This window comes from Dasypus novemcinctus, chromosome 5 (genome assembly GCF_030445035.2).
Source record: "Dasypus novemcinctus isolate mDasNov1 chromosome 5, mDasNov1.1.hap2, whole genome shotgun sequence".
NCBI classification, from domain to species: domain Eukaryota; kingdom Metazoa; phylum Chordata; class Mammalia; order Cingulata; family Dasypodidae; genus Dasypus; species Dasypus novemcinctus.
In genome coordinates, this window is record NC_080677.1 from 78493435 (window position 1) to 78517219 (window position 23785).

At 37.4% G+C, this 23785-nt stretch overlaps 1 protein-coding gene across 1 annotated transcript in view; it reads right to left on the reverse strand.

Moving 5' to 3' along the window:
• The window catches only part of RELN (reelin), a 516519-nt gene that overhangs the window by 435145 nt on the left and 57589 nt on the right, over positions 1 to 23785 (reverse strand). The window contains exon 2 of the mRNA XM_058297120.2: positions 7660 to 7770. Within this exon, the coding sequence (XP_058153103.1) occupies positions 7660 to 7770 (111 nt within the window). The remainder of the gene's footprint in view (positions 1 to 7659; positions 7771 to 23785) is intronic.

Genomic DNA, 23785 nt, shown 5'->3' on the forward strand with positions numbered 1-23785 from the left:
AAAACATGGCCACAGCGGCTGATACCTCTTAAATGGCAGAAAGGGACAGCAGGGAAGTCTTTCATCCTGACTTCTGAGTTTAAACATTTCATTCTGAGTCATAGAACAGGTTAAGCAATGGAGGTCTCCAGAGGATTTAGAGACAAGGATAAATATTTAAGGAATTTTGGTGATCCTATTGCTTTGCAGTCTCCTTAAACTTTTTTTTCAATTTGCAAAGGCCGAACTCATTTTAAGAATCTGCAAACTTCCCGATGTCCATCAACAGATAAATGAAAAAACAAAATTTAGTATATTCTTATAATAGAATACTGTTCAGTCATAAACAGGGATGAAATACAGGTACCTGCTCAACATAGGTGACCCGTGAAAATATTATGCTAAATAAAAGAAGACATAAAATGACAGATATTATATGATTCCATTTATATGAAATATCCAGAATAGGCTTATCCACTGATACAGAAAGCAGATTAGTGATTGGCAGGACTCGAGGGGAGAAAGAAATGGTGAGTGATTGCTAACGGTATCTTTTTGGGGTGATGAAAGTGTTCAGGAGTCAGATAGTGGTGATGGCTGCACAACCTTGTGAAAATAATGAAAATCACTGAATTGTATACTTTAAAATGGTAAATTTTATGGCATGTAAATTATATCTCAAAAAATAAAATCTGAGAACTGTATTTGATATCAGAACACCTGGCTTTAACCTTACCACTATCTCGTGTAATAGCCACTACTTGCATCTCCTAAGCCTTATTTCCTTACCTAGTTCTGAGCCAGGATCTTCTGAAGGCCCATTTCAGCTCCAAATCCTATGGCTAAGAACCAGTGCATCCCACCCAGCATTAGAATCAATCTCTCTCCTTTCAAACCTTCTGCCTCTCCTTCCTTTACCATGTCAAAGACTTGCTTCTTTGTGCGTTTTAGAATGATACCTATTTTTCAGCATATAATAGATGCTAGGCACTTGAACAGATAATCTCATTTAGTTCAATGAACAGCTTTGCAAGTTGGGCACTATTATCACCATCCTCATTTTACAAGTGCAGACACTTAGGCTCAGGGAAGGTAAGCATGTATAGCCCAAGTTAGCAAGAGGCAGGATCAGTAACCCCCAAGATGGCTGCTGGAAGGCCCCCACCCCCAAGATTCTGCTATCCAGAACAAAGACTTCTTTTGGAAGCCAGGAGAAAGCCCCGGATATTCCCCAAGGACTTTATCATTGAGTCCTCACTAGGGGACTGATAGGTAGGGTAGTCAATCAAAATAGCAAACAGCTGGAACCCCTCCCCTGCCATTAGCAAAGGGGTGGAATAATTAATAGTTTATAAAGCAGACTAGACCCTGAGGCTTAAACTCTCTCTCCTGTACTCTCTCACCTGGGGACCCATCCTGCCCTCAGAGCACCGCTCTCACTGTGTTTCCTCTGCCATGTGGCCAAGCAAGTAAACCTGGGGATTTATAACCTATAATGGGAAATTATAGTCTGTAAATCAGCCGGTTTTATCACTTCTCAACCCCTTCCTCTCTATCTGGAAACCCTGATCTCCCTTTTTCTCCCCTCTCTCTCTGAATAAATTATTGGCCTACCTCACCAGACATGCTTATGAAATTCATTTCTGCAGCATAAGGCAAGACCCTAAATAAAATCCAGTAACACCAGATTTCATCAAACGTTGTCATTTTATGAGTTTTGTCTTGTAACTTGGCAAATTATTGGATCTAGATTGTCTAATTATTACAGAAAAAAAATTAATGAAATACACAGAAAATTACAAAAGTTTAAGTGAAAACCTGTTTAAAAAGGCTGATGTATTAGTACAGAAAATTTATCTAGGAATTGCAGAGTATAAAAGTTTAATTTATGCAAGGTCTAATAATTTGAAGTGTGGCTGCTATTCAATCTGCAACCAGATTCTCAAGTATTAGAGCCAAAATACTAAAAATTGGGAAATATCTTAGTTTTCAGAGCCAGAATATTAAATATTGAGTAAAATGCATTTCAGCCACTGGAAAAGGAAGAATTTTGCATGAAAGGATATTTAAAAAGCCCTTCATTGAAAGACCACAATAAGCCTTGAAGATTTACATGATTGAGCTGGAATTCAAAGCCAAAGACAAGAGGCAAGCATTTTGTGTGTGTGATGCATAAAGAGATACCCATAATTAAACATCACACTTCCCTAGGGCAGCATGTTTTCTTATACTGACAAGCAAAATGAGGTATTTTAAATCATGCATTGCTGGCTTACAGTCATCTTTTGCATAGCTATTGTTTTAATGTATTTCTGGCTATTAGGCATTTGTCTATTTTTGGTCAGTGAGGCATGCATTTTTAAGAATTTGGTTTTGCATAAAAGGCTGTAGTTATGTTGATAGAATTACATTCGTAAAACAGTTAACAATAATCATGGTTTTATTTTGGCAGCTCATATGGATATTTTATATTCAAGAAAGAGTGTCCATAGCTTTTATGTACTTAGTAAAATTAAGATTAACTCTAAGCAAAGAAAATTTTCAGAAGTAGGCTCAACTATATATTTTACTTTGCCTTACTTATCACAGTTGGTTGAACATATCACATGAATCCTACAATATGTGAGGGAAATGCCAAATAACCATGCTTGTATAACATTCCATCAAAAAGTTAGAGCCTAATAATAGACTACATATTTGTTCTAGATCAAAGACTACCATATTATTTCAACAGAATCCTACTAAAATTACTAAACTACCAAAAAGCAGCAACTCTTTTAAAATTTACCTTCTACAAGAGTTTCCTCCACTTTCCCACCTACACCCTAGCCAAGTTAAATCTCTTCTTGTCTTGTTCTTAAATTGTAAAGATTATGTTCAAATTAAATTGAATATCAAAAAATTGTGGTTTTGTTTCCAAAAGAGGCCATTTTATCCTAAAAGACATTTTACCTCCTACTTTCTAGTCAAAACATTATTTATAAAGATAATTCTGTTAAACAATATCAAGACATACTATTAAATTTTGTTTTTAACGTGATTATTAACCACTATCACTTAAATATAAATGAAATTGTTTGGATAGAATTAGAACTTGAAAAAAAACTCTATATCCAACCATATAAAAATCATGTCCTATAAAAATGCCAAGTGTCTAGTGGGAAATCTAAGCATTTTGCTGAGAAAGTCAGACTACCACTGAGGGGCTCTGCCCATCTCAGAAATTCTTTAGACCATCAAACCAATGATATGGCTGACAGATATGGGAAGGCTGAGTTCAATTTAAGCTAATCAAAATGCACTCTAATTCAAGTGAAAATGGGCTTTGTGCAGCTTTCAGAGCTATCACAGAAAATGTCTTGAAGCCTCAGTATCTTAAATAATTTCTAACAATTGCACTTAGTTTTTTGTTTGATCTTCTAGAAAAATCTGAACAAATTTTGATACAGGCATTTTGTATCTTCTTTCAAAACGTGTTTATAACATCATTGTGAATGATCTTTAATGCTTTCGCTCACTGAAAGTCCCCAAACTGACAAATAATAGTTCATTAAGCCAAATTCTCTCAAATTATTTTGCATTACAAGACCCAGATTAATAATCCCATTAGAGAACTGTTTTTGGTCTCCCAACAGGGAGCATATAAAAGTCCTGGACTAAGGAAAGCAGCTGCTTCAGTTATCAAGAATTATAATTTGGGGATAGCTAATTTTGAGTTTTTCTATGTACTAAGTGCTTTGTATAAATCACCTCATTTAACCCTCACAGCTACCCAACATCTTATAGGGACAAGTCCCATCACCATCACCATTAAATTAAGCTGAGAGAAGGTAAGTACCTTGGCTGAGGCCACCACTAATAAGAGGTGGGAGTGGGATCTGTAGGCGGGTCTGCATGGCTCCATGGCCTGAACCCTCAAGCCACCACCTACAGCTCCTCCTTGCTGTCAGGGCAGCCTGCCCCTGGCAGGCTACATGTGCCCTGTCACATCAGAACTTTTCATTACAGGACAGTCTTTCTGTATCCACTCTGAGCCCCTAGAATCTATTCTCCTATTCTGACCCCAGAGTGATCTTTAAATGAAAAGCTGGTCAAGTCACTCAGCAGGCTGAAATCCTCAAAGGCTTCCCCTTCTCTTAGGGTAAAGACCAAAACCTTACAAGAGCTGAGTGGTCTGCCCTGGTCTCCTAGGCAGCTGCATCACCTTCTCTCGTCTCCAGGTCCAGACACTCCAAGGTTTTCTTTCAGTTCCTAGAACATTGTGCTTCTTTCCTCTTCGGAGTCTTTGCACCTGCCGTCCCCTTCTCCTGGCAGCATGTGCCCACCTTCCAAAGCCCTATGCTGATTGACTCCTACTCATCCTTCAGATCTCTGCTCAAAGGTAAGCCTTTCCTAGCTGCACTGCATCTCACCCCACACTGCTATACCCTTCCCCAACATTCAGTACAATTCTCTGCAGCCCGGAGCAAAGTTTGCTATTACTTATTTATAACGTTATTTAAGTAATGTCTGTCTATCCCACTAGAATAGTGGTTTTCAAACGTTAGAATGCATCAAAATCACCTTGAGTGCTTGTTTAAAAAAAAAAATCACTGGGTCCCACCCCTAGTGATTCTGATTCTTAAGCTTGGAGTGAGGCCTGCAGCAACAAGTTTCCAGGTGAAACTGATATTGCTGGACTGGGGGCTGGTCCAGGGCAGTGGTTCTCAACCTGGCTGGACATGAGAAACACGTGCACAAGTTTAAAAATACCAATGCCCAAGCCCCACCCCCAGAGATTTTAATTTAATTGGGCTAGGGTGGCTCCAGACATCTTATCCCAAATATTGCATACTTTTATAAGTATTTATTTAGTAATCAATTTAGTATTTATATAGTAATATTGCATGCCTAAAAAAAGTATTGCTTTATCTAAATTTTAAATTTAGTGGCTGTCATAATTTTATTTGCTAAATCTGGCAACCCTACATAAGGGTCATATTGCAGCATAACAGACTTATGTACACATGTTATATACATGATTATACATATACATATACCTTTCCTTTCTGAAGAAAACAAAAAGGCTAAAAGGCAAAAATATTTGAAATTTTTAGACATGAGAATTTTTTTCCTGAGGATTAAACCTTAGAATTAGTTACCAACAGCTTGTAAAATTTTATCTGAGATCTTTTTAAAATAGGGCAAAATCTGCAGAGTCAAATAATTTAACATAAAAAGTAAATGACTCCCAGATTCCTTTAAGGCAGGGTTTCTTAACAAGGGGTCCGTGAGCTTGAAGTGCAATTCAAAAAACATTTTACTTGTGCGGATGTGTTGGTGCGGGAGTGATATATTTATTAAATAACACACAATTTCAGTGTGGACTTGGTAAGTGGTCCATGGAACAAAAGAGTTGAAGAACCCCTGCTGTAGCATCTGAGGCTGTGGACCTCATCCTGCGCAAGCAGGGTGACAGTGCAGCATCTGCGTGACTGCTTGCGGATATCAATCAGTGACTCATCTGGGCCTTGCTATGACTGGAACTTGACACAGAGGAGATGCCCTTTCTTCTGTCAAAAGTAGGCAAAAAATATTCATTCAATAAAAATCACAGTAAAAATAAAGGATTGGACACATGGCTACCTTTCCTAATGCAGTTCTACCTTCCTCACATTCGTGGAGGAAGTCTTGTGTAATTTTCCAGTGTTAGATGAAGAGCTATGATTTCAGGTCTTACATAAACTGATACTTTAAATTCGCATTTTTGATGCAAGGGAGGGTCAACTTAATCGCAGCTTGGCATATTTACAGCTTTATGGGTAAACCAGAGATTTGCGGAATCCTCTGGGATTAGTGACCATCACATATCCTTCTGCCTCTTCACTTAAGTAACCTGCCAGGACTCTAATTTAAGGACAGAGACCTCAGGGACTGTTTTAAATATTAAATGGCAATCTCTTATGAATACTCCTATAACTCAATTATTTTGATAAATATTGCTACCTTCCACATTATACAATGGTTACTTGGCAAAAGTAAATGACTCCTCTCACCGAATACAGGATTTTAAGAACTGTTTACGAGAACAGGTTACTGAATGATGGTTGGGCGTCAGATGAATTCCAGCAACCTAAGTGGCAGAACAAGGGAATGGACATGACCCCACAGCACCAAGTGTAACTGCAGCAGGAGACAGAGAGCGGGCTGGACACAACACCATGCTGAGCTCCTGGTTGGCTGCACAGGTGCACAACTTATTTCCACACCCACGACGTCAAGCAAGCACAGAAAAATCACTTTAGATTATTTTCTCAGAAATAATAAATGTATAATACTTTTAAAATAAAGTTTTCATTTAATGTTTTCACCCCTTAGTCAAGGTCTTTTTCCAAATGCAGCACTAATTAATGCTTGGTAATAACTAGAGTTTTCATGGCTAAGAGATTCAAAGTAAATCGGGAGGTCATTCCAGAGGTTAGGCTTATGCATGTCTCAGGTGGATCCCACTAACTGCCACAGTAAACAGTGCATCAAGCAGGGATGCTGCCGAAGCTCTGGGGACATCTGGACAACAGAGGCAAACCACACACCCTCCCGAAATCAACACACACTCAGCGAGCCCCATCTGGGAATATATGGTCATCTATCTCTCCAATATAATATAGTTATACTCATTTATAATTCTCTTAATCATGATTCTTTTACTCCTTTTATTTGAACCTATAATTTTCAATGTACCTATTATGTATGTTTCATAAAGACTTAAATCATCAGACTGTTCAAAGGCAGATTGGGCCCTGAATCCCAGCAGAGTAGCAGACAATTCCTACACTCCTGGTTTTTGGGCTTGCCCTGGACAACCAACAAAATGATGATGATGGACAGGACAGGCCCCATCCTATAACCAGGGAGTGTTTGCAGCTGCAGACAGGATAATTCCTTCCATCTGCCCCGTGGTATCTGGGTCCCCTCTCAGCCTGCAGCTGTCAGAGCGGATGACATCTCAGGTCCTTCAGGATTGGAGAATGAACAATCATGGGAGAGAAGGGGTATGTGGCCCCAGACCAAAGTACATTAGTTGTTATTGTGAATGTTATCTTGTGTTGATGGAAGAACTTGTAACATTGATATAAAGATAGTGGTTGCCAGGGGTTCAGAAGGGAGGGGGAGAATGAATGGGTGGAACAGGGATATTTGGTTTGGTGAGATTCTTCTGTATAATTCTGTATAATTATATAATAATATATATAATATATATTAATATATATAATATAATAATATATACAATTATATAATAATTCTGTATAATTACATAATACTGTATCATTCTATAGTATTATAATACTGTAATGATGGACACATAACATTACACATTTGTTAAGGCCTTTGGAACTGTACAGCACAGAGTGTAAACCATAATCTAAACGATAGACTTTGGTTAGTAGCAGTGCTTCAATATTGGTTCAGCAACTGTAACAAACGTATCACACTAATCTGTCAATAATAGAGGAAATTATGTGTGTGGGTGCAGGAGGAAAAGGATATATGAGAATTTCCTATTCTTTTGGTGAAATTCTTCTGTAACTGTAAATCTAAAACCTCTCTAAAAATAAATTTTTTAAAAACACAGATTTTTCTAAATAATAAGACTATATAAAATATCCACAATAACTGGTTTCTTATGTCAAGATAACTTACCAAATCCAAAAGCATTGGAACCTCCAATGCTCTGTGAAGCCTGAGCACTTGTAGATGTGTATAGTCCTGTCACCAGCAAACCATCAAAGAAGGTGCTTGTTGAAATTGTCACTGAAAGAGGAAAAAAAGAAGCCTTAATTAATACAGTCGGAATAATGAGTTACATCTCCGAAGTGTTAGACATTGTCAAAACAATCTTTACTCATTATTAACACACCATTTTTATACTATCCCTCGTTAGTATTTTCTTAATTTTAGAAATTCCAGAGGAGCTAAAAAAAGCTTAGAACTCCAATGTCTATAATTGCTAGTCCTAAATATAAGACATGAGTTCAACCTTTCTGCATTCATTTACACATTTCCTGTCCATGTGAAAAAATAATTTGAAAATAATGCAGTATTGATAAGTGGTTTCCCCTACCTCCATAGCCTCTGAAAGCAGGGAAAGGCATTGCTGGAGTATTGATATTATGATGAAAACACTTTTTAAAAAAACTGTGGGGAACAATCTTATATTAACAGAAAGTAGAACAGTAAGATACACTGTATTTATTTTGAGTTTACATTTCATAGATAAGTTCCCTGAAGTTCTCAACAAAAGCAGACTAATTTGCATGAAAACAGTCGGCCATTTTTCTCTTGTGAAAAGAAAGGCACACCATTGCATGTTTTAAGCTTTAGGGCAACATCTACAAAAGGAATCCAAATTAAGAGCCAAAAATGATCAGGACGTTCCTGAGACAAAAGGGTCAAATTAAATATATCTGTTTGATACCAAGTTGGGCTTATTAAAATTTCACCTTGCTCACGGCCCCCAAAATTGATCATAACATCCTCCTTGACATGATAATATTTTCACCTGATCTGTTTTTTTTGGGGGGGGGGCGGGGAGGAGAGGTACCAGATTACTTTAGTTCAAGGAATTGTACAAATGAAAGAACTTGGTGAATATTGATACAACTTAAAGACAAAGTAAACCCAACACATATGCACTGCCATCACGGCCATGGAAGTTACCCTGTGGCTCTGGGGAAGTGAGAATAAGGCTTAGCTCTCATCATCACTGTTTCTCAGGGTCTACTTGTCAAAGAGATATTCTTCCAAGGCCAGAATCTGGGGCTCCCATCTTGCACAAGTTGGTTATGAAGTCACCCATTTCTTTGATGGACTTCACCTGCTCATCATGTAATGGGGCTCAATGAAGTCACACAAGTGGGGGTCGTTTTCCTCAGTGGAAAGTTTGTGCAATTCCAGTAGTGACTGATTCCCCCTTTTCTCCAAGTGTAATGCACAATGTATTGCATTCAGCCCACTCTCCCAGTGGTCTCGCTGAACTGGTTTTAAGATTATAAAATCAAGATGATGCCATTGTAGGAAGAAGCTTGGAGAAGGTGACATTATTTTAGTAGTACACGTTATGAAGCTGTCACCATGCTTGGTAGCAAAAAAAGAGAACTGCCACAGCCTCATCAACTTTGAAGAGAATGTTTAAATTAAACTCCAGGAAATCCAGTGTATAAAACTAAACAATCTAAACCATTCATATTATAAAGCATAAAACAAGACACGTATATCAATGGAAAAGCATGACAGCAAGCTATCCAAAAATGGCATTGGATGTTGGAGTAAATCACCTTCACATTCTTTGATAAGAAATAATAGCTAATATTTTTGACAGCTTGTATGTAAGCCATCTGTGAACCAACTAACCAAATACTGAGTTAAGTGGTTTACATGTAATATCACATTTAATTGTCAAAACCTCTCTATAATGAGAGTACCATTATTATTATTACCAGCATACTGATGAACAATTTGTGGCACACAGTGATTAGGAAACTTGACCAGGACCAAGTTAATAGCAAGTGAGAGGCCTGGATTTGAATTGAGGCAGTTGGACTCCAGAGCCCATGCTCTCAGCAACTATACCATATCACCTCCTGTGCTAGGATTCTATGAGTTTATGTTCTGGAATAACCTACATGCAGGTTATAAATGTCTCAGACAATGGTATGAAAGATTTCAATACTTAAATATTTTAATGTTCCTTAAACATCCTTTTAATAATTTTTATTTCAGGTTTGGTGGAGGGGGTTGGATTCCAGTACTCTACTTCTAAACACATGAAAATAATTTCATACCAATCATATTAACACTTTTTCTCCAATATCTTTTAAATTTTTCTTTCATTTTCTTATGTCTTCCTTAAATAAGATAATTAATATGAAAACACTTAGCACAGTTTCTAAACCTCAGTAGGCAATAGATATCATCTAATTTCTTTTAACCTGGTGCCATGGCTAAACATTTGCTCCAAGGCCCCTTTCCCAAATTATTGACATGCATGAGGAGTCTTTGAAGAATAGAAAGTGAAAGCCTCAAGAGTCATTGTCACTGTGGACGAAGCCCTAGGCTAGGGAAGGGATAAGACCTGGGCTCTGGGTCTCATTTGCCACTTGTTGGCTGCATGGCCTTGGGCCAATCACTTCATCTCTCAGAGCCTAAATTTCCTCATGTATAGAATAACACGCTAGCCATCAGTCCCCCATTTTGCTTACTCCAGATTTCCCCAACTGGTTTTACAGATGCCTCCCACCTTTGCTTCAGGGAATTAATCTCAACTGAGAATGAATGTGTTTAAAATGTTCCTGTACTTGCATCCAGTGGTGTTAAATTAATCGTCTTGACCACTGGACTCCCATGTTGTTCCTCAGCCCACCCATCACAGCAAATCAGACCCAACTTGCAGTGTCTCAAGGCCGAGCCGTGGGACCCTCTCAACCCTCTAAAGTTGACTCCTCTCTAGTCCAGTGAGGTGGCAGCAATTCTGTACCAATGCCCAAGCACAAGCCTGTGGACTCCTATCCATTCCTTTATGCTTCTGCTCTTTCTCTTTTCAGGATTTTGAGAAATATGAAGGTTTTATGGATTTGTGAGTAAGGCAGACCTGAATTTGAATCTCACCTACCTCTATTTCTAATCTGTAAGTGATCTTAGGGGAGTCTGAGAGTCCTCATTTACAAAAGTGATTGATAATACTATCAGGTTTACTGTGAGAATTAAAAGCAAACCTACCTAGGGTCTATCAAGTATTTATCTCCTTAACACACTGCCACGCACAGACGACACACTTCAGTCCGTTTTCCCTTTCCCTACTTTCTCAGACCCGAAGCCTTGTTCCTGCTCTTCCCTTTGTGAGAACTTGAATCCTGGATACGCCTCCTGGCATCTATCTTGCCAGACGCCTGGGCATGGCCGATCCTTGGATTCCCTACACCTGAGTGCTGCTGCCCGCTAGGCGTCTCCACCTGCTCACCTCATCCACTATTCCATCTCCGACCGCAGTCCACACCAAGCCTGGGCTGTGAGCTCAGCAAGCCCAAGGTAAGTGCACATCCCAAGCTTGTGGTTAGTTGGCAATCACTTCCAAAAGATATCTGCTGAGTGCTTATTCAGAACAGAAGCTAAACCCTCTGGGAGGAAGGGCAGAGAAAGAGAAGAATCAAGGACAGGAACTTTCCCTCTTTCTTCTGCCCCAGCAATTAACTCTACTCGACCACCACCCAATGCCTCTCCAGCCCCAGAGGATGAAGGAAATTCTGATCTTAACTCCTCCACATACCACAATGCCTGCTTTGGATTCAGTTCTCCTCTTTCTGTAGCTCCTTAGGTGAGGAAGCTGCAAGATCTAGTGAAAATGGCCCAGGAATAAAAGAACCAGGCTTTATTCTTAACAGTAATACTAATCTGCTGTGTCAGACTGGACGTGTGTTTCTCTCTGCTTGGTTCTATTTGCTAACCTCACAGCTAAATATGTGAGAAATAATTTCTAAATACTAGGGAAAAAGTGTGGAATTACTAAGGAAAACATTTATCAGTCTTAGAGTCTCTTGGCTTTAAATATCATTTATAGTACAGCCAAGAGACTCAAAGGGTGATAAATGTTTTCCTTAGTAATTCTACACTTTTAGTGGGGTGGGGGTGGGGTGGGGGGTATATGGGAGCCTCTTATATTTTTTAATGTAACTTTTTTTTGTGATATATATATCTTCAAAAAACACAATTTACAAAAATAATGGGATGGGGGGTAGGGAGCAGGGTATATGGGAACCTATGTTTTTTGTGTTTTTTAAAAAATGTTTTTTAATGTAATGTAATTTTAAAAATGTAAAAAACATCATTTATAAGCTGATGACTCCAAAATTTCTATCTCCAGTCTGATCTCTTTGCCAAACTCCAGATATAAATCAAGCAGCTGCTCAACATAATCACTTGGATGTCCAGTAGACATCTCAACCTCAACATGACCAAAACTGAACTCCCACCCTACCCAAACCTGCTCCTCCTGCACCTTTTCCAACTCATTGGTAGACTATCTTTCCAGCTGCTCAGGCCAAATACCTCTGAGTCATCTTCGGAATCGCTTTCTGTCACACCCCGCATCCAGCAGTAAATCCTGCTGGCTCTGACTTCAGATCATATCCAGAGTCTGTTCACAAACCACCCTGTTCTGAGATACCATATCTCTCTGGATTACTGCATTAGACAGTAATCCCTGGTTGCACTCTCACCTCTCCACAGTCTACTCTTAGTGTAAGAGTCAAAGGAAGTCTTTTAAAACATACATTAAATCATGTCACTCCTCTGCTTACAACTTTCCAGGGTCTCCTGGAAAGTTGCTCACAAAGTCTTTGCAGAGACCTAAAATGACCTACTTGATCTGTCTCCATTACCTCTCCCTCTTGCCTCCTGCTCTCCTCCCAGCTCACTCCACTCCAGGTGTACAACCTCCTTGCTGTTGCTCAGAGATGTCGGCCTTTGCACTAGCCATCTTCTCTGCATTGTACTCTTCCTTCAGATACCTGAACAGCCAATTCTCTCACCTCCTTCAAGTCTCTGTGAGGTCTGCCTTGACCACATTATTTAAAATTGCAATCAATCTCCTCCCCAATCCCCACAGTCCCCACATTCCCAACTCCCTGTACTTGGCTCTACTTTTTCCTCACTTTAAAAAAAAATCATCTTCTAACATATTTTACTAATGGTATGTATATATCTCTTTCTACCATATTAAAATTATTACTGTATAACATTACACTAATGTATTTACTTATATTTATTTGGAGTGTCATTCTGTGGAATGTAAGCTCCATCAGGGTAGACATCTTGAGTGTTTGCTCAATGATATACATCAAGTGCCTAGAACACTTCCTGACACTCTTAGGGTGCTCAGTATAAATATTTACTGAATTATGAATGAATAATTCATTCATACAAAAGTGGTGAGAAGTTGTTTTAGCTTCAACTTGTTTCCAGCAAAGTATTTTTATGAATCTAGACTTTATACGCTAGATGGATCCCATTTGGGAAAGCCAACAGGGAAAGGGAATAAGACATAGAAAAGTAGGCTGTTAAAGTTTAAAACACTTTCTAGAGTGCAAGACAGACCAATGCAGAGAGAAGGTGACTAAGGGACAAGCCAATGACATTTGTGGAAAAGGTAGACAGTATTAAGTATACCTAAGTTCTCAAATGCTATATGTTTACATGAACCATCTAAAGAAAAAGTTCCCTTGTTTGGCACTAATTGATTATAAGTCATGTCTCTGCTTGCTGGAGTTGAGCATTTAAGGTGTTTTTAGGGAAAAATATTGATATTGCATTTGAAAAAAATACTGATGCTTGCATTGGATAGATGCTACTCTCTCAACACTGTGGAACAAGCATTCCTTTTACTTCTTTACACAGATGTAATGTATAATTCATATGTGACCTGGTAATTGGTCTCTCTTTTTAAAAAGAAGAAATGTTGCCCAGACCCTTAGGGGATTTAAGACACATCTTTCTCATCACCAGGCTCCCTTTTACTCAAGCAGGTAATGGGTCCAATTTCGTATTTAAAAAATAGCTGACACCGAATGGATTGCCTGTTAATTTGTGGACATTTCAAACTGTCTCCAGCCCACATGTTTGAACTGACTGGAGCACTAGTGAACACATGAGCATCCGAGCTAGCCGCTGAAAACTTTAGCCCACAGCACTTTGACTCTGAAAGCATGCAAAGTTTTCTCCCCTCTTTCCCTTTCCCTCACATGCCTCCACTTATTTCTACTTGTTTCCTAAAAAACAAACTAAAAAGCAAGCAAACAAACAGTTGTCTCAGGTATTAAGGATTACCTGTGCTCAGTGGTGGCAGTTACCCACTGTACTTGGTATCATCGGCCCCTACAGATTTCATTTCTCATTTGGGGCCTCTCCCCTCACCTTGTTCTTTATCTTGTTGATCTCTTTCTATTGTGCATCATCTGACCCCCACTTTCTTAGGCTCTTCCCCTTCCCATGTGCCCTGACTTGACTTGCTTTACTCTCATTCTCTAGGACTCACCCACCCTTAGGCACTATTTGAGCTACTCTAGTCTTAGCTCATCACTTAAATCGACAAACTACTGCTATCCAGGCAATTGTTGTAATCTTCTTGAAGCAGAAGAATGATTTATAAAAATTAGAGGAAAAGTTTAATATATACAATACTACTATGGCTCATGATAGAAAAAAAAAATGAAGCTCACATTTCTGAATGTAAAATTCTTTTATTATATATATGAACTAGAAGGGAAATTTATAACTTTTCTAATATTTGGCCCGTTTATGAAGCTGACTAAAAACAAAGGTATTGTCTATTATTTTAAATAGACAAACAATACATTTCTTATAGGAAATTTGTATATATGTGTACAGGTATAGATATACTCATTTGCAGAATGTAACATACATAGTTATAATTCCTACTACAGATACCTGTGTAAGTTTCTGATACTCTGATTCAGAATTTCATGATCCTAAACTGTTTCATTTTAAATGTTTTCTTTTAAAACATTTACATATGAAACTACCTTTGCATAAATAGGAGTTTTATGGGGAGTGGGTATTGCTCAGTGGTTGAGGGCCTGCTTCCCATGTATGAGATCCTGGGTTCAACCCCCAGTTCCTCTTAAAATAGAAAATAAACTAAAAGTTATATTAGGAGGTATAAATTTGGGTATATTATTATTGGAAAGATTGCACAAAATGTTTATATTTGAACTATCTTTAAGATAAATAATGGTTAGGACTTCATGTGCTAATTGGTATCTAACTAAGCCCAGTAAATTAGCAATCCCATCATGTCTTTCCAAAATTATCAAACAGTCTAACTAATATTAATATGGGGAACATACAATATTTACCAAATGTCAATTCATGATAAAAGAAGTTTATTATAAAAATATATACAATTACTGCCTATAGGTTGTGTGTATATAGAGTTTGTTGTACTGATCTTTCAACATTCATTTTAGAAAATTTTCATATCAAGAAGTTGGAGGGGGCAGTAAAGAAGTTTATTATAAATGCACTTAGAATGAGCAAACTAACCCAAACAATAAAATGGACCAGAAGTTATATAACAACATTCAGACTTTGAAAACTAAGAAATATGCATATATTGAGCACCTACTATGTGAATTTTACATTTAAACATAACAGTGTGTATTTTGCACATGCATACTTAATGTGTAGATATATACCTATACACATTTTACATGCATACTAAATTAATCTTCTGATAATTCTGTCACTAAGATACCTTATACCATTTTCCTCTCTCTCAAGTTACTTTTCCATTTCCTCAAATAAAAAAGAGGCTCAAAAGGCTGAGGAGGTTGTACATATCTCCACCACATCTGTGTTAAATTGGCAATGAGCTTAGCACCAGGAGTCTATGAATATGGATTGCTGGGTTGTGAGAGCAGAATGGAAACATGATGTAGTGACACAATTCAATTCTTATCAGTGACTCAAAGAGTACCTTTGTCTTGAAATGACTAATTACAGAGTCACATATTATCTGTTATAGCTTCTATTAAATGTTCCCAACAAGACCCTAATACCATTCTTGCAGAAAATCACTATAAGATGAAAGTCTAGAAGAAAATAAATTTGGATATTTAATGCTGTTTGCATTTCATCCTAAAGCTTCTGGTCTACAAATGCTCTATGGCCCATTAAATTTTGATCACTTCAAGCATATTCCATTACTGCTTTACACAAAAGATTTTACCATGTACAGAAAAGCAGCATATAATATTTGAAATGATGTTTCCATCTTTTTTCAAAATGGCAAACATCAGAGGAGAGCAAATTGCAAAAATGTTGGAATTAGCATTTAAATATTAGTAATGATGCACTGATTGCAAAGAGTTCTCATTTCTTAATTTTATATATTTTGAAAATGTAAAACACCCGCAGAATCTAATATTGTCAATATTTTTAAATGCTGCCACATTTTGCCTTATAAACAAATCTCGTTTGCCTTTTGAATACAGAACAGATTAAACAGCCCAAAGAACAAACATATAACTCTGAAAATGTAATAAACTGAGTTTATTTGCTGCAAAAATTTCATCAACACGGTGTGTTCAGTCACACTTTAACTGTGTTCAGTTAAAGTTCAGTTAAAGTGCCACTGGCTCTGGGTGCCAAATAGAGAACATGTAAAAATTCATTATAATTTACATTCAAAAACCTCTATAAGTACATGACCCCAAACTACTTCTCATTGCAAACATTAATTCCATTATGACATGGTTTCATATGCTTTTCAAATATTGTCAGGCATTTTGATAATAACATTCCCAAACCAGTAACAGCAAAGAAAATCATCCCAGTAAATACGTAAAAGAAATGATTGAAAGTCCAAATTCACGAGATAGGGCATGAATCCATAGTACTGAGCTGAATACAGGGATCTTCAATAAATAGGCCAAAAACAAATGGACACTCAGGTGAGGGGTAGAGAGAGATCACTTATGCCATATCTACTTATTCCAGCAACTAATAGTACAATTAGTTTCCAGATGACAGTATGATCAGGAAAGATGGTCATCCACTTGGCGTAGCCTCCTGTCGGTCTCTAGAAAAGCATTGCTAAATGTGTTTCACTCGCTCTTTCCAGGTTCCCTAAGTCTTTATTAGGTGGCTGCCCTATATCACCTCTAGGAGCTCTTTACCCTCAGGTTGAGTGATACTTCCACCAATATCACCTCCACCATCTTCATCCTCCTTGTTTTAATCACAAGCTAAATAGTACTTGAGCACCATGCGCCAGGTACTGTTTTAAGTCTTTTATAGGTATTCACTTCTTTAATCCTTTTAACATCCTTATAAGGTAAGTATTATTATTATACCCTTTTTGCCTATGAGGAAGGGAAACAAAACATGGTTAAGCAATGTACCTTAACTGGCATGCAAAAGGTGGCTCTAAGAAATGGAAGCCATGGTCCGTATCCTGGACAGACTGTGTTTAAAACAGCAGCCTGCATCTCCTCTTGGAAGGCTGCGGGACCCAGTGAAGGGCCCCTCCCAAGCTCCAGGGACATGGGTGTAGCCCCTGGGACTCTGCCTAGCAGGCTACTCTGTAGAATGCACTTAACCTGTCTGCCGCACCATTATTGCAGCCTTGTGTTGGTGCCATTATTATTCTTTTTCATTTTACATGGATCTGTGCTGATCCTTGGGGGACAAAGGAAGCAGAAGGAATGGCCTCCAGCGAGGACTAAGTGCATGTGATGGAGGACAAAGCTGAAGAGCAAATGTGACAATCAGGTGAAGGAGCCTTGGATCTGTCCACCTCTAGGAGCAGGGGGAGAATACCCGGACAAATACCCTCTCACTTTTGTCTCCAACTGCAGCTCCTCGTGAAAAACGGAAAGAAAAGCCAAACATGATCCAGGCTTTGTGACAAGTGCAACAGACCCCATTAAACGCAAAATTTAGTAATGCACTAAAACATTTTCTAGGGTCTGGAAAATGCTCTTTGCTAGCTGGATGAGGGATCCAGGATCTCTGTGGGACCCTATTCTGACATATTTATTGCAGAGCAGAGATTCAGAAGAACACACATTGTCTCTAAGTCTTATCTGCTGGCACCACCAGCAGTAAAAGGAGATCCACTGAGATATTTTTCCTCCTGTAAATTCTTCTTTGGCGATAAAATGGGTGCAGTCAAATGTGTTTCTGAATTTATTTTAGAATTAAGCCCTTTGAAAGTAACTTTAAATGACAGTGTTCGATGAATTTAAAGTAAATCTTCTGTTTCTCCATCCTGCCATACTGACTTTCTCTGTTCTTTTTTCTTCAGGAAACCCCTTCTCTCACACACACATTCACACACACACACACTCAGTATTTCTGGAAACATAACCTTTGGGTTAAATCTCACATAACTTATTCAGGGGAAGTCCCCTCCATAAACTTGGAAACCTATGTCAGAACAAAGCACCTGAAATGAGGTACTGAATGATATTTTTGAAAGTTTCTTAAGATTGTCCAGTCTATCCTAAACACAAATTCTTTAACCAGTTATCTTGAACATAAAGAAGAAAAATATAATTTTACAACATTCTATCCTATTTCTAATTCCAACTGCAGTTAAAGTAGGATGTATTTTTATCATCTGATTTTAGTTCCATAATTTAATTCTGAATTTTAAAATTCTACAATGATAAAATTGTTTTAAGAACCAAAACTCTTTTGTTTTTCTTTATAAATTATTGTTAATAATTTTATGATTATTATTATTATAATTCGGAGAACTGTGGCAAGAGTACTGATATTTGTGATTTAAGTCTGACTTTATTCTTCATGTGACTTTTATATGAGGCTGGATGATACTCATACATGAAAATTTCATATTGTTGGCTCTGTACTCAATAAATTATTAAAGTGATGTGAATAGGAAGGTAGATTCAGGTTTTCAGCAATTTTTATCCTTTTGTTCTTTCTTTTTTAAAGAAAGAGAACCTTATCTATAACTCATCATAACTTTTAAAAATTTAAGCCAAGATTAACCTTAAAAGAAAGCATTTGGGGAGATTCATTACTCTCCAACCTTTTAAAGAAGGTCTAAGTTGTTTTGTTTTTTTTTCCCTTTGAGGCATGGATAATATTTCCCAGGCTGAGAAAAATAAGCCTAGCAATTCTCATCAGCACATATATATGTAAATATGTTACAGTAAAAGCACAGATGCCTAGAGAATAAATATAGGTGTGATTCCCCCCCCCCCCCCAAATAATCAGGTGTTCAACACTCTTACACAATTAGAAAACCTTGGAATTGTTTTTTCTTTTACGTGACTTTTTTAACATGAAGTATTCCCCAAGCCCCCCAAAATGCTTTTTACTGAGATTAACTAAAGAAAATTTGAACTCATATAACAAATCACAGGGTAATTCCTTAGTGCCCCAAGGTGTTCAAAACATGAATATGGGCTTTTGTCTCTAGTTCAACATCAATAATACGTCATTACAAATTTTCAAAATATTTCCATATTAGGAACAACTGTGTCCTTGTTCAAGAACATGCCAAGGGTGACAATGTCAGGACTCATGGGCATATATCTCTATATTTAGAATTACAAAGCCACTCTATTATGTTTGTAAAATGACTAAGTCAACATTAAGAATTGATAGAACTCCTAATAAATATAAACTGAATGTATCTATAAAATATTACAATTTAAAAAAAATGTTTTCCATAGTGTTCTCATTTGATACTTCCAAATGTTCATTTCAATACACTTTAATTATAAGCAACTCTCCCAAAATCAAATAATTTATTTAACTACATTCTGAGTATATTACACATACGGCATACATATTATTAAACTAACCATAAAGCTCTATGACTATATATGTAAGACAAATAAAAAACTTGTCGTTTTATTTTATGATCAGTCTCAGTTGTTTGTGTGAGTCCATGTGTGTGTATATAGCTGTGCTTAACACATTCATTCATTAACCAAATATTTGTAAAGTACGACTACCTGATACTGGGGATATATGGTGAGACATCTGTATATTTACAGAAAGAACATTTAAATAATTGTCCTTGTCCATTTTCAGAAGAATTGCTATTCAATCATTCAAAATTCATTTCATAAAACCCCAAAGTACTAATGCTAACAATGAAATTCAGAGAATAATGACAACTAAATGATGTGACAGTGAAATTTCCAGGTACCAGGTACTAACACAGCTAGTTGCTCTTCTAAAAAGCTATAATTAAGTGGTTTTCTAAAAATTTTAGATTAAAATTATCACTAAATAACATAGTTTAAATGACACTGATATTGATAGATGGCATCTGACAATTATTTGGTAAATTATACAAGAAAGAATAGGTGCAAAACTTATCCGTAGAGCATTAAAAGTATAATTTTATTTACTATTTCTTCCATGTGGCAAGTGGAAAAGGTCATACTTCATATTTTACAACATGGCAATTAGTACAATGAGTCCTAAAATAAAATCTCTTGCAGTTTAGTATAAATCTACACTTTTCAATACAACCATGAGACAATTTTTCCAAGGAGAAGCATAAAGAAAAAGTACAGGTGTGGATAATTAACAGGAAATGCCTTGAGGCCTAGAAGAATAGGGAAACATTAAGTGATTAGTTATCTAAAGATCGTTTGAAAAAAAAGGAGTTTGCAAAGGACTAAATAAGCTTTGCAGCTGTGGTATTCCTTATTTTCTGCCACAGAATTTCTAAACTAATCTGAATCTAGCCTTAGCATACACTTGCTTTTGATTTGTATATTCACTTTTTTGAGAAAATTGATCTAAATTCTTAATTTGAGGACCTGGCATAGAAAGCCAGAGTTGGATAAAAGGCAGACATACATAGATACAAACATAGATACAGATGGGCTCATTCTAATGTTGACAACTTGACTAAGTAAAGTTATGACTTCTCAGTCAAAATGATGAGTATCTGGTAGAACAATTAGTCAAACTAAATTCTCCCATTGATCATTTCACTTTTATAACTAAAACTTCCAATCACCTGAGAAGCTTGTTAAAATACAAATTCCTAGTTTCCCCAGGGATTCTGATCCTGTGAGACTAGGATAATGCCCAGGAATCAGCATTTCAACAAGCATCCATCCAGGTAATTTTGTGTAGGTGGTCCTGGGATAGACCAATTACCATAATATGAAAAGCTCCAGATTTATACCTCATTGGAAGCAGAATTTCTAATGAAGGCTATCCATGAGACTAAATATTATAATGGAGTTGAATTGAGACTACATTACAAATTCCACTACAGGAGAAAGCCACTTTGCCTTTTACTACACTGCAGTTTCCTCCTACTGCAAATGATGTTTAACAAGACGAGAGTGTAATGGGACACCTGTTCTTAAAAGACTTCATATGTGCCAGCAAATTTTCTCTTGCTGATGAGGACTAAAACAAATCCAGAATAGGGATGAGCAGCCAAGGTTGAGGTGGATTTGGGGTGAGCACTAAAGAGCAATGTCAGAGCCCTGTGGGGACGTTCTTGGCAACAGAGACTGCCATATGTCCTGACTGTGAATTAATAACAAAGAAAAGAAGCTTAATATTTCCTGATTTTGGCAAGTGTGCCTTTAAAGAACCGTAGCCAATGTTAAACATGTTATGAATTCACTAGCAAAAAATAAATAAAGGTGGGGGTGCGAAGATGAGGTTAAATGAACATATCTTATAGTGGGGAACCCTTGCTGGATGCTACCGTGTGCCCCTCTCTTTTTGATTGCTGTTAGACATCAGAATTTCTAGAATCATCTAATGAATCAATATCAACTGAATGGCCTGTGGTTTCTCAACTCTTTACCATCAGAAAAACTCGTAGTATTTCTGCTATCTATGAAACAAAGAAATAATGACTCAGCAACCACATTGAGCAAAGTCTTTCAGTAATGGTTTATCAGTATAGGAGAGGTATATCAGTGTAGGAGAACTGAGTTCAATTCTAGTGTCTCGGTCATATTACTATCTCTAACTACCTCGATCTTCAACTCTCCTCTAAAGGTGCTTGTGTTCTACTGTTTCCACTTGGATAACCTTCTTGGTGGAAAAGGTGAAAACAGAATTTGAACAGTTTGGCTTTCCCACCATCCTTCAACATCCTATCATCCACTGCAAGCTGAAAAAGCTTTTCATGCCAAACAACACCTTTCTATCACACATAGCTTTCCTCCTAGCTTCAGTTCATTACAAAGTTGGGCTTCCCCAAAGCAGTCTTCAGACTGTGCCTTAGTTACGTGTGTCTCTCTCTCTACGTGTTTCGAATGTCTTCTGAAATCTGGGCAGATGAGGGCTATCTCCCCTTTATGCCTTATTTTAGCAAATAAACATTTATAATTAGAATTTACTGCTTGGAGAGCTCCATCCATCCTTCCTGTGTCTTTATACAATATTTTTGGAGTCTCTGGCCAAGGGAGTTTCTCTGCACCCTGAACACTTAATATATTAGGAGGCAAACCAGTAATTTGCCAGAATTCCAGCTAAGCCTCCACAGTTTGCCCCTACTCTGCCTTTCTGAACTTTCTTCTGATTCTGGGCTCCCATATACCTCTATATTGCCCTCAATATGAATACAGGGATTGTCTCACCACTTCCCTACTTCCAGGCCTTTGTTCTCACTATTCTTTCCACCCTTCCCTCTCCATCTCTTCCTGTTCCAAGTCCTTCCTATTTCTCAAGGTCTAGTCTAAATGTCACCTCCTCTAGGATGCTATCATTCATCATTTTTTCCTTCCTCCCAAGAGCTATAAACACTCTTGGCTGCATGAAACTTAACACATTCTACCTTGAAATACGTCTGTGTATATAGCTGGTATCCCTTGGTAGGTTATAAATACTTTGGAACCAGTGGCAATGCTTTATTCATCATCACATCCCCATACCACTGAACACATTTATAATAAGTAATTCGGTTATATTGTGCGTATATTCCTCTTTTAAAAGAATTAGAAGTAGAATTAGGTAAGTACAGTTGAAGTCCCTCATGACTATTCTATCTTGCATTTGTGCCAATTTTGTGATAGCTATTAGAAAGTCATCATCCATGTCTGCCATCTGGCTGCATGGTTTATTGTTGATCCTCACAGTATATCATACTCCTGACCCTTCCCTTAATCCTACACAAAAGTTCTCCAGTATGCTACCACCTCTCACAGAGCAGTCTTCTATACAACCTCGTTAGTGTGGGTTCCCTCAGAAGCAGACCCTGAGGCAAGGCAGTGGAAATACCAGCACAGAATTGAAAGAAATGATAGTGAAGGCAGTCAAAAAAAAGGCACTATGTGAATTCAGCTATCATAGTGAGCAACTGAGCTTAATCCTGTGGGAAGACTTTGAGACATGGTATGAAACATTTGCCTCAAAATTATCACATGATGGAAAGGATATGGAGAGGCAGGAATGTTTATTTACTGTTGGTGGGAATGTAGAATGTTACAGTCACTGTGGACGACTGTTTGGCAGTTCCTAAGGAAGGTGAATTTCCTAAGAAAGTTGAATATAGACTTGCCGTGTGACCTAGCAATAACATTGCTAGGTATACACCTAGAAGAACTGAGAGCAGTGACATGAACAGACATCTCCACACCAATGTTCATAGCAGTGTTATTCACAATTGCCAAAAGATGGAAACAACCCAGGTGTCCATCAACCAATGAATGAATAAACAATTGTGGAATACACATGATAGAATATTATGCAGTTGTAAGAAGAAATGAAGTCGTGAAGCATATGACAACAGGATGAACCTGGAGGACATTGAGTGAAGCAAGCCAGACACAAAAGGACATATACTGTATGATTGCACTATTAGGAACTAAATATATTGAGTAAACTCATGGAGTTAATAATTTAATAGACATCACCAAAAAACAGAATGAGGATAGAGAATGGAAAGCTAGGGTTAATCGGTTCAGAACTGGTAAAAAGGTTGTTTATAAACCTTTGGAAATGAATAGAAATGGTGAAAGTATATCATAGTGTTTGTAACTACAGAGCTTTAAGATGGATACAACAGTGGTTGAAAGGGAAAGTCTAAGGCCATGTATACTACTAGAAGGAAAGATAAAAAATGTAACATAGGACTGTATAACAGTGAAACCACATGTAAAATACAAATATGGATAATATTGCATATGATTGTTTTTACAAAATATAAATGCAAATAAACTAGAGAAGCAGAAACAGAATAGCAGCTATATATAAGAGTGAAGCATAGAGAAATTGAGAGGTGATGAGTTTT